The sequence below is a fragment of the Lutra lutra genome, chromosome 3 (genome assembly GCF_902655055.1).
Source record: "Lutra lutra chromosome 3, mLutLut1.2, whole genome shotgun sequence".
NCBI classification, from domain to species: Eukaryota; Metazoa; Chordata; class Mammalia; order Carnivora; family Mustelidae; genus Lutra; species Lutra lutra.
The window spans coordinates 24,897,245-24,909,980 of NC_062280.1; the positions used below are offsets into that span (position 1 = coordinate 24,897,245).

The 12,736-nt window shown below is 35.2% G+C and overlaps 1 protein-coding gene across 1 annotated transcript in view; it reads left to right on the plus strand.

Moving 5' to 3' along the window:
- The window catches only part of SPAG16 (sperm associated antigen 16), a 1,060,347-nt gene that overhangs the window by 722,098 nt on the left and 325,513 nt on the right, over positions 1 to 12,736 (plus strand). Inside the window, exon 14 of the mRNA XM_047721011.1 lies at positions 6,332 to 6,397. Within this exon, the coding sequence (XP_047576967.1) occupies positions 6,332 to 6,397 (66 nt within the window). The remainder of the gene's footprint in view (positions 1 to 6,331; positions 6,398 to 12,736) is intronic.

Here is a 12,736-nt window from a genome sequence, read left to right on the forward strand (position 1 = left end):
AATAATAAATAAAGCACTTAGCACAAGGCTTTAGTTACATAATAAACACCAAGTAAATGTAAAGCTGCCTCCTTCCCCCTGGAGTCATCAACTATCTCCATGTACTTGTTTAGAGACAATGACAGAGTCAATGAGTAAATATGTGACTGGGTTAGAACCATGTTGTGAAAAAGGAGTTGAGAGGAATAAGACTGTGCACGTTACATGACATGACTAATCAAAATGAAAGTAAATATTGTGAAGAAGAGCCAGCTATTTATCAAAATGAGATATCTGGTGAGGGTAGTTTTTTGTTTTTTGTTTTTTTTTTCCCAATTTTCAGTTGTGATCACTCTGTAACTGTTTACTTTTTTACTCAACAACTGTTTATTAAACCCTACCACAGCTGTCTTGGGCCTTGGGGATAATAAGACTGGTGGGCAAGATAAGTAAGTTTCAAACAAGTTTCTCTTGTAGAATTATATTCCAGTAGGAAGAAACTAATAATAAACAAGGAAATAAATGATTTTAGTTCGTGATGAGTGATATGAAAAAAATAAAACAGGGTGGTGTATTTGCTGGGTACCAACACTTACAGGAAGCCCAGGTAAGCCCCAGAGTTCAGGAGCTTACCACATTGGAAGCTTAGTTCTCACTGAGGGAATGTCCAGTTGGAAAGTCCTGATTGGTGGCTTTTCTCTTTACAGTAGTTCAGAAACTCAGACTAGTTTCATTTGTGTTTTTGCATCTTCCAGAACATTTCTGTGTACAGTCTGTAAGCAGACAAAAATAAAGACCTTAAAGGATTGTGTGGGGTATTTTAAGGGCCAAGCCTAAATGTAACTTTTTATCATGGTTGCACACATCACACTGGACAGAATTCAGTCACATGGTAACACCTGACCTCAAATCTGGCTGAGTGCCCGAGAGAAAAAGGAAAGGGATTTTATGAAAGTTTCTGCCACTGTAGGAGAGGATTCAGGAGAGGAGGCAGGAATATTAGATATCAGACATCACTGAAAATGTTTTTGAGTTGAAAGCAGAATGGGAAGAAGGACAAGGATGTGCATTTAGCTACATGAGAACATCCAAGATAGAGAAAACAGGTTGTTCAAAGGCAGAAACATCCTAGGCCTGTTAGAAGAAGGCTAATGGGACAATGTGGTTTTTGTGTCTATATTTAGTTATTTATTTATCCTGACAGGAAACAGATTTCTGGATCAGTGATCAGACTGTTTATTTACTCACTGAGCAGTTTATGTTAATTTGCCATTTCTGCACTCCCCATGGAGAGACACTGCGAGAGCCAGGTGTACCCCACAAGTACAGTGGGGTCCTAGATCATAGAAAGGAACCCCCAAATTATGAAAGTCAGAGCACTTGTGCCCCCTCCAAGGAGACAAGGTGACAGGGAGAGAGAAAGGGGAGAACCTTTGTTGGAAATGTAAACAGATCCTCTCTGGGAAGAGAAAAGCCTCTAAGCTTGCAACGCCTGAAATGTAAAGGAATACCTCAGAGGGAGATGCACCTAAATCTCTTCACAGATCTCTGTCTTTAGGTTTGGATTGCTATTCAATCATCCTTTAAACCAGGTGTGGTGCTTTTTGCTCAGAAAGCCCTGATCATGCAGAAACATGAAAATATTCATGAAGCACAGTGTATGAGAAGCAAGAATGGTAAAGGATGAGGTGAGTTAGGCAGAGAGAAGCCAAATAATATGGAGCCTTTGGAACAAAGTAAGGAGTTTGGAATTTATTCTGAGTATGATGGTAATTGTTCAGGTGACTCTTACCAAGAGCATGGCATGATCTGATCCAGGTTTTATTGATCACTCCACTGTGAGCAGGAGATGAGGAGTTGGTGGAGCGTAGAAGCAAGGAGACCAGTAAGGATGCTCCTGCTGTCTTTGGGCTCAGTATGATAGCTGAATTCCTGCACAGAGTAATAATGGTAAAAAGGGACAGAGGTGGGCAGAGTAGGGCTTTATGTTGAAGAAAAGGCTGATGTGCTGGATGAGGGATATGTGGGGGTCGGGGTAGAAGGAGAAGTATTCTAATTCTCATGTTTGTGATTGCCTAAGGTTTTTGTTTGTTTGTTTCTTTGAGCAAGTGGTAGTGCCATTTACTTAGAGGGAAAGACCCAGCAAGAGTGAAGACAGGCAGTTGAGAAGCAGTAAGTCAAAATGTCTGCATCAGAAAGGATGAATACCCAACTTTTGCATCAACATGGACGGGACTGGAGGAGATTATACTGAGTGAAATAAGTCAAGCAGAGAGAGTCAATTATCATATGGTTTCACTTATTTGTGGAGCATAAGAAATAACACGGAGGACATGGGGAGAGGAGAAGGGAGAAGAGAGTTGAGGGAAATTGCGGGGGGAGATGAACCATGAGACACTAGGGACTCAGAAAAACAATCTGAGGGTTTTGAAGGGGCGGGGGTGGGAAGTTGGGTGAATCTGGTGGTGGGTATTATGGAGGGCATGTATTGCATGGAATACTGCGGGTACATTGAATAGAAATTTTAAAAAAAGTTTTTAAGTCTGCTTTTGCATATTATATCTCACATTCAGTGTCACCAGCAGGAAACAGATGACACATAAAGTACACTCAAGTTGAATGTTTACAGAAGTGTGAATGGAGTTAAGGGAACAAAGACAGCCCCCAAGGGCTAGCAACAACAGGAAGCCTGAAGGGTCAGGGGAAGGAGAACATTACTGGACAAGGTGGAGCTGTAGCCATGGGAGAGGGCCCACATAACATGAGCAGTGGAATTAGGTAGAAAACAGGACCACTGACAAAATCACAGCTGAACAGGAAAGGAGCTAAAGTGGCCATTTTCTGCCCTCTATATCTCTCTGCTCTTTCATATCCTGCTGGTGCTTCCCTCCGGCTGGAAGTCATCAGCATTTCCATGGTTTATGTTGCAGGTTAAGAGCTGATATTTGTTAAACTCTCACTTTGTGCTAGGCAGTCCACTAACATAATGTCCAATGAGATAATGATATTTAACCTCTAGGTTTGTTTTGAGAATTAAATGAGGCAACAGAAGCACAGTGAAGGGAAGCAATTTGTTTAAGGTCTTACAGCTATCAGATAGCAGATCCAAGAACTAAGTCCCAGACATGTCTATCCCCAGGGCCAGTGATAGCTATCATCAACTGCCCATAGCTTTTCTGAGAGAAATGAATACTGGAGCAATGACATGTTGGGTCACATGGGTTTTTTTTTCTTATAAGACTCTTCCCTCTTTTACATCTCTTTTTTTCCACTTCTTTGAAAGAAAACAATTCTGACAAGAATTCATCAAAGAAGATATTCCAAATTTTAACATCCCGGTTTGGGTATTGCTTTTGATTAAGGCTGTTTGCAGACTAGAATATTAGTAACCCACATATTCCCTATACCACAAAAAGAGTAGATTCACTTTTATCTTGGGAACAAAGCTGGATAGAAAAGCTTTTTTTTTTTTTAACTTTTCTTAATTCATGAAACATTTATCTTCAAGTCAGGTTTTGTTATAGCAGCACAAATGTGGTCCGTCAGCATTTCCATTATAACCCCATATTTCCAGGGCTTTTCAAGAGTGCCTTAGAGATTCCACTTTGAATTAAAACTTGGCATTCAGGATTTGAATCAGAAAACTCCATTTTCCTTAACAATTAATCAAAGAGTTTAGAGATTTCTCACTTTAAAAGAGCACCAAGTGTAAAACTTTTATAATGCAAAAAACATTTTGCTAATTTAAATATTTATCTTTTAAATATTAGTCCCCACTATGCAGGTATAATATTATATAACTATATATGATATTAATTCTCAAGGAGAATTAACTATAAAAATTCCTAGGATAATATATGAAAGCTAATTATAAGTATCTTATACTGTGCCTTTTTGGCTTTGTAAGTAATTTATTTCTACTGTGGAAATTTAGAGGATTTGAAGTTCTCAGCATAATTGGATTAAAGTTATAGCAGTATCAAGATAGTGAACCAGAATAACATGAGCAGGGGAGAGGGATCCTGAAAAAGTGCCTTAGTATTTCAACATATTTTTGTGAAATTTAAATTCCTGTGGGGAAATTTTGCATTCATTGAAAAGGGATAAAGAGCATGTATTAATTATGTGAATAAATATCTGAAATTTAACTTGCTGAACATAATGGCAATAGTGAAAACTAAATAGAGCTTAGTTATTAAGCCTTTCCAGCTTTGCTTAGTTCCAAACTGTCCCATGAATGTCCTATAACAGTGATGAGACATGATGATGATACTCTTTCATATCTCATTTTGTAATCTTTGCTGTACTCTTTCCTCCATCCATAAAGGTTTAGGACTAAGTAAATACCAGGTAGTGAATCAGAGTAGATGAAGCCTTTTAGTAACAGTACTCTCCTGATTTACATCTCTCCATCCACATTGACTTCCTTACTATTGCAGAAACACACAAGATAAACTCCCATCTTTGAGACACTAGCTCTACCTATTCTTTCTTCCTGGAATGCTTTTTCTCCAGATATCTCCTTGGCTTGCTTTCATCCTTGTTCAAGCCTTACTTTTTGAATGTAGTCAAACCATATCATTCTACTTGAAAATGTGGTTTGCCCTTAGCCCCTTAATCTCAAAACTCATGATACTCCTTACCCTGTTTGACTTTTCTTCTTTTCACAAGAACTTGTGATCTTCTAACACACTTTATGTCTTTTAAAAATATTTTTATTTTAATATTTTAATAGATATTTTTATTTAATAGATATTTAATAGATATTTTTACAATATCTATTCCCACCTTCTCCCCTTATAAAGTAAGGTTGATGAAGACACAGTTCTTTGTTTTATTCACTGAAAGATCCTAAACACCTAGAATTGTACCTGACATAGATTAATTGCTCAAAAATATTTGTTGAATGAATATATTGTTGAATTTTAAATCTGAATTTTAGCCCATAATAAGAATCTACAAACAATATTCCAGATATAACTCTCTACTTTGGTTCTTCTATAAAATTTGTGTTATTTCCCTAAGATAATTAAAATGCCCTTTGAAAATTGGTGTTAAAATGAAAACTCCCCACATTTAAATTCCTTGTGTAATGTGTTATGGGCCAAATTTGCTTGAAATAATTTAAACTGATGTTTTGAAATTTTTATAGTTAATTTTTAGTTATTATTTGGAAAAAATGACCTGAATGGGTAGATGTGAACTAGTTTTCATAAAACAAGTGCTTAGTTTGTATTAAAAATACTACTGTACATGTTTTATAACATTTTTATACATATAATGATAATGCCAGACTGAAAACTCAGGAATTAAAATATGATCTCGTAATCTAAAACAAACTAACAAAAAAAACCCCTACACCCCCAACAGTGATGGAAATGATGTGCTGAAAACAAGTACCCTCTTAAGGGCTTCACTACTTGGCCCCATGGCTTGAAAACTATGCTAATTGCAAGATGGAGTCATTTAGTGAAACTTCACCACCAGCTCAATAGAGTAAGAGTGAGGATACTAGAATTTCAGTGCCCAGACAAGCCACTAAAGACACACACCAGCACAGCCTTGACTGATTCTGAAAGGTAGCTGATAGCAAAAGCTAGCATTTTTTAATCATGAGAATGTATTAACTTTATTATTGGACTAAAGCAATACTTTTTTTGGGGGGGGGCAGGGGTGGTTATAAGCAGTTTATTTGGTTGCTATTCCAGGAAGTAGAAGTGAAAAAGCAAGGACTGAGCTAAAAAGAGCAAACCCAATAAAGGATACATTCTTGATCCAGTTACTCTGTGGGCAACTGAGACTAAATACTTCAGAGGACCCTCTGATGAATAATTGTAGAACACACTGCCTTAGAAGCATTCCTTTAAAAAGCACTGTCCAATAGGATTTTCTGATGATGGAAATGTTCTATATTACATCGTCTGCTATAATAGCCACTTGGAAGATGACTAGTATGACTGATAAAGGAATTGAGTTTTTAATTTTATTTAATCTTAATTAATTTAAATGTAGGTAGTCATATATACAGCTGGGTAGTGACTACTTGATTGGACAACTCAGCTCTAAGGGATCAAAGTTTCAGGTATTAATCATTAATTTCTATCCCCCATTTGTCAAGGTATATGGGGGAATGGGTATTAACTCTGTCATACTTCCAACCTAGCCTGCATGGGGGCTAAGATATCTGCCAGGGTTGGGGAGAAATCCCTGAAGAAAAGTTGAGAGGAATATACTGCCCCAGTATAAGGAAACTTAGCATAATACTTTAAAACAAATAAAATTAATTACCTTTTTATTTCTTTCACATACTGAGTGAAATTGACTTGATTTTATTTCTGCTCTGTCTTCTTAGGGTAACTGTGAGCAGTCACTTTATGGTCACATGCATTCTATCAACGATGCCACCTTCACTCCTAGGGTGAGTTCAGTTCTCCCAATAAATTCTTTTAATATTTCATATACACAAATTAATTTTATTAAAACAGAGTCCCAGGGTAAAATGGTAAGTTAACAGGGTGAGGAGAACAAATTTAGGAATTAATTATGACAATGAAAAAATATATAGATAGTTTGGAATGTAGAAGTTTAGAAAACACACACAATATACAGTGGTAGGAACAACCACATTTTTAAAATCTTCTTGTCTAATGTGGGCTTCGAGAAAGTAAGTGGGATATAAATTTGTAAATATTAATGTAGAATCATAAAAATAATGAAAATGCTGAAAGGAAACCCAAGAATAAAAAAAGGCATCAAAGAAAAATACTTTCTTCAGGTTAAAACAGAGCAACCTTGATTTGACAGCTTTTCAATTACTCACTGAAAGGTTTCAAATCTATCTTTTTTCAAATAAACTTGATGACATAGCAGAAGTGTTTGTCCACAGCTTGAGGTATTCAGATATCAGGATGATTTCACCAGCTATGAAGATTATTAAACACTGCTTTGAGTTGCTAAGCTAATTGAGGTTGTCTTTAAAAGGGTACAGATAGTACTCATGGGAGGATGATTTAAGTTTGTTCTTTCTCAGATGAAAGCTATTTGACTGATAGATGACCTCTCAAGTCCTTTCAAACTCTATGATTTAATTATAGCTAACATTTTAATTTGTCTCTAAATGCCCAGGAGATTGTGAATCTTAATTCCATACCCTCTTCTTTCCCAATTAGCTAAAAAAAATTAATCTGATAGATTACCTACCTCTAACTTCAAAATGACAGCATCGTCAAAATTCTGATACTATCATGCTGTTATTATTCTTTTAGACAGAAGAAAAATGTTCACTAAAAATTATTTCTTCTAAAGGAATGTTATTTGCTCCAACTAAAATTGTGCTGGTGGCATTGTGAATGACAGGTTGAACATTAGTGATGGGCTCAACTACAATTATATTTTAACAAATTCACCTTATTAAGGAATTTCCATTTAATTAACTTTATTGAGCCAATATATTATGGATTAGTACTAGGTACCAAGTGAAATTTTATTTTTAGCAGAACATAGAGCCATTTAAGCACTGTGAACCCATATGATATAGGATATTTATGCTAAAAATCTATTAAATGGCTTATAGCTTCACATATCCTAAGAAAATTAAATGGAAGCTAAAAATGAAATAAATTATTTTGTGAGTCAAGCATTTTATTTTGGTTAGCCATAGCATAGCTAAAAAAGACATACCTTTTAACATCCCAATAATAAAATTAATAAATATAAAATTAACCAAATTAAATCTATTCATTTAGCAATCAAGTGATACATATATTAAGTACACATAATTAAAAGGCAAGATGATGAATATGAGGCCCTTGTGTCCAGTATCAATGTGGCTAACCTGTTTTTGTTTATACATTTTGTCCATACTAAAGGACTTATCCACACTATTCCAAATCAATATCCCCAGGCCTCATTAAATGCTTCCATTAACTCTTCTTTGCTGTAAATGTTTGATAACTATTAAGGAAATGATATTTTACGATGATGACTGATGGGTGACTGATGATGACTCATGGGTGAAATTTTTGGTTATATATGTCAGTTGTTTTGAAAACTGTTTTATTTCACATACTTGCCAAGAATTATCAAGAGATTAGGAGGTAGCATTGACTGAAAGAGCACAAAAGACTTTTACTCAAGAACATGGCATTGGGACAGAGTTTACATTCAAGCAAACTATCAAACAAAGCTGTTCTAATAAGTCCATTATAAAGTGCATATATAGCAGGCAGTAACTTGAATTATTTAGAACTAGACTTGCTAATTTTTGATGCCTTTAGGGATATGACTTCAAGTTGCACCACTAGGTAAAAATGCATTTAGCTATTTATATAAACACAATTTTAGGAAAATTCTACAATTTTAAATTTGTAAGCAGAAATCATAAACATAAAATTCAGTGTTATCTAGCTAGCAACCAAGAATCACAGAAACAAATAAACAGCATATAATAGTTATATATGGTCCTAAAAAGCTATGTAAATTGAATTATATTCTATGTTATATTATTAGGGTTCGATATCTTTATTCATAACCAATCTTTCTATTGGAAATAGATATTTATTTAAAACTTTTTTTTTTTAAGATTTTTTTTTTTTTTTTGCCAGAGAGAGAGAGAGAGAGCGAGCACAGGCAGACAGAGTGTCAGGCAGAGGGAGAAGCAGGCTCCCCACAGAACAAGGAGCCCGATGTGGGACTCGATCCCAGGATGCTGGGATCATGACCTGAGCCGAAGGCAGCTGCTTAACCAACTGAGCCACCCAGGAGTCCCTATTTAAAACTTTTTAAAGTAATCTGTTAATGAAACATTTTAAGGAATTATGAAAGTGTTATTACTAAGTCCATTTTGTAATGCAAAAACAAAAATGAAAGAAAGTTGACAGTAATTGCTAGGCACAGAAAGTTCAATGTAAATTAAAAAGAAAACAAAACAAAACCAAACTATGTAAAAACACATAGCAAGAAAATGAGCAGGGTATCCCTATCAGAGTGTCTTCCACCTTCAATTTTCCAGGAAGTAGTCTGATCTGAGTGGAGATTCCATGAGGCCTTCTAGTAGTTCTTGTTGCATCCCCTGAGAGGGATTTGAGAGATGGGAAGGGTAATGAGATCAGATTAAGGAACAAACATAACTGTCTGGGAATGAAAGTCTATGTAATAAGGGAAAACCTGTTGACTTAGGATGTCTATCAATAACAGAAATAAATATAACACATTCTGTATGTCAAAATGGCCATAAAATCAAAATGAAAAGGTCAAAAAGCCAAGTACTAATGAAACATAAAGGTATGGAAAAAGGTTAAGTCCAGTCTGCATTTTATATCCCTGGGTGTCTTACCCTGAACTTTCTACCCTTACATATCAGAGGTTATGATTCCAGGTTCTTTGATAAGGACTGCCCCAGGAAGTATGGTCTAAGTTTCAGTTTAAAGGTCATTAAGGAAAAATTGACTTTCAGAATTAAGTGAGGGATCATGGATCAAATGAGATATATTAAACTCAAAATATACCAGCATTCCACTGAAATCCTAAAACAGATTCACTGCTGGGAACAGATTTTACTGTCGAGAACCTCCCAGACACTTTCCCTCTTTCTTTGAAGACTAGAGTTCTTAAATTACTGTCTTTCTCTACATATGTGGCCAATGCACCACTCTGACCACTACCTTCACTCCATTTTCTCCAACACTCCTTTTCTCCTCAGCTACATATTCCTAAAGTCAGACTCTGAACAATTTGGCATTAACTGTAAACACATCAAGTTCAAAATCTCAATTCCAAGTATGCTTTTCTGAACATATCTGTTTGTCTTTCCAGGTCTTAGGTAAATCCAGTACAATTTTTCTCCCTCACTGAGAGATTTAATAAGTTAAAATCTTACTCACCATCTTATCACCCCCTCTATCTTCACTTAGCATTTTATCCCAGTTTAGGTTCTTCAGTTATCATTCTATCAATTCCATTGGAAAGGACTTCAGTTCAATTCGACCTTATTTCCTCTACATAGCATACTTGGCAAACTTACATTCTTTATAGAAAAGATATAAAAATCCTGGAGATTTTAAAATACTGTACCATCAGGGGCGCCTGGGTGTCTCAGTGGGTTAAGCCCCTGCCTTCGACTCAGGTCATGATCTCAGGGTCCTAGGATCAAGTCCCGCATTGGGCTCTCTGCTCAGCAGGGAGCTTGCTTCCCTCTCTCTCTCTGCCTGCCTCTCTGTCTACTTGTGATCTCTGTCTGTCAAATGGATAAATAAAATCTTTAAAAAAATAAATAAAATAAAATACTGTACCATCAGACTGGTTGTTCTCTGTTTTTTGTTTTATTTGAATATAGTTGGCATACAATGTTACATTAATTTCAGGTGAATAATTTAGTGATTTGAGAAGTTTATACATTATGCTATGTTCATCACAAATATAGCTACCATCTGTCCTATAACATTGCTATTAAAATATCATTGACTGGATTCCCGATGCTCTGGTTTTTATTTCTATGACTTATTTATTCCATAACTGGAGACCTGTATCTCCCTCTCCCCTTCACTCATTTTGCCCAACCCTCCACCCACCTCCCCATGGCAACCATTAGTTTATTGTCTGTCTTTATAATTCTGCTTTTTGTTTATTTACTCATTTTTTTAGGTTCAATTTATAAGTGGAATCATATGGATTTGGCTTTCCCAGACTAACTTATTTCACTTAGCAAAATCTCCTCCAGGTCCATCCATGTTGTCTCAAATGACATAATCTCATCCTTTTCATCCATTTGTCTATTGATGGACACTTAGGTTGTTTCCATGTCTTGGCTATTTTAAATAATGCCACAATAAACATAGAAGTATATATATCTTTTTGAGTTAGTGTTTTGATTTTGCTTGGGTAAATAAATGCACAGTGTTGGAATTATTGGATCATATAGAATTTCTAAACATTGCACAAGAGTTCTTTTTCTCCATATCCATGCCAATACTTACTGTCACTTGTCTTTTTTATTTTAGGCATTCTAATAGGTATAAGGTGTTATCTCACTGTGGTTTTGATTTGCATTTCCATGATGATTAGTGATGTTGAGCATCTTTTCATGTATCTGTTGGCCGTCTGTATGTCTTCCTTGCAAAAATGTCTATTCAAGTGTTCTGCTCATTTTTAAACCAGATTTTTTTTTTTTTTTTTTTGGTGTTGAATTGCAAGCATTCTTTATATGTTTTGGATAACCCCTTATTGGATATATCATTTGCAAATATTTTCTCAGATTCAGTAGGTTATCATTTTTCTTTTGTTGATGGTTTCCTTTGCTGTGCAAAATCTTTTTATTTTCATATGGTCCTCATAGTTTATTTTTGCTTTTGTTTCCCTTGCCATTTGTCTACTGATAGACACTTAGGTTGTTTCCATGTCTATTTTAAATAATGCCACAATAAACATAGAAGTGTGTATGTCTTTTTGAGTTAGTATTTTGATTTTGCTTGGGTAAATAAATACACAGTTGTGGAATTATTGGGTCATATAGAATTTGTAAGCATTGCACAAGTGCGCAATGAAAAATGTTTATGGCTGACGTCAGAGAAATTCCTGCAGTGCTCTCTTCTAGCATTTTTATTGTTTCAGGTCTCTTGTTTAGGTCTTTAATCCATTTTGAATTTATTTTTGTGTATGGTATGAGAAAGTAGTCCAAATTCCTTCTTTCACATGTAGCTGTCCAGTTTTCCCAGAACCATTTATTGAAAAGACTGTCTTTTCCCCATTGTGTATTCTTATCTCCCTTGTCTTAGATTAATTGACCATATAAATTTCAGTTTATTTCTGGGGTCTCTATTCTATTCAGCCAAGTGCCAGTACCATACTGTTTGGATTACTATAGGTTTGTAGTATATCTTGAAATCTAGGATGTGATATCTCCAGTTTTTTTCTTCTTAGAATTGTTGTGGCTATTCAGTCTTTGGTGGATACAACTTTTAGTATTATTTATTCTAGTTCTGTGAAAAATACTGTTGGTACCTTGATAGGGATTGCCTTGAATCTGCAGATTGCCTTGGGTATTATGGGCATCTTATTAATATTCTTCCAATCCATGAGCATGAACTATCTTTCCATTTGTTTGTGTCATCTTCAGTTTCTTTCATCAGTGTTTTATAGTTTTAAGAGTACAGGTCTTTTATCTCTTTATTAAGTTTATGCCTAGGTATTTTATTCTTTTTGGTGCAATTATAAATGGTGTTTTATTTTGCTTTGTTTTTAATTTCTCTTTCTGTGACTTTCCTGTTAATGTAGAAAAACACTATGGGTTTCTGCGTATTAATTTTGTATCCTGACACTTTACTGAATTCATTTATTATTTCTAGTAGTTTTTGGTATCATCTTTAGGATTTTCTATGAATAGTATCATGTTATCTCCAAATAGTGACAGTTTAACTTCTTTACCAATACAGTTGCCTCTTACTTCTTCTTGTCTGTTTGCTGTGGTTAGGACTTCTAATACTATGTTGAATAAAAGTGATGACAGTGGACATCTTTGTCTTGTTCCTGAGCTTAAAGGGCAAACTCTCAGTTATTCACCATTAAGGATCATGTTAGCTGTGGGGTTTTTTATATATATGGTCTTTATTATATTGAGGTGTATTGCCTCAAATCTCATTTTGCTGAGAGTTTTTAATGATGAGTGAATGTTGAACCTTGTCAAATGCTTTTTCTGCATATTGAGATGATCATATGATTTTTATCCTTCATTTTGTTCATGTTGTATGTGACATTGGTTTGC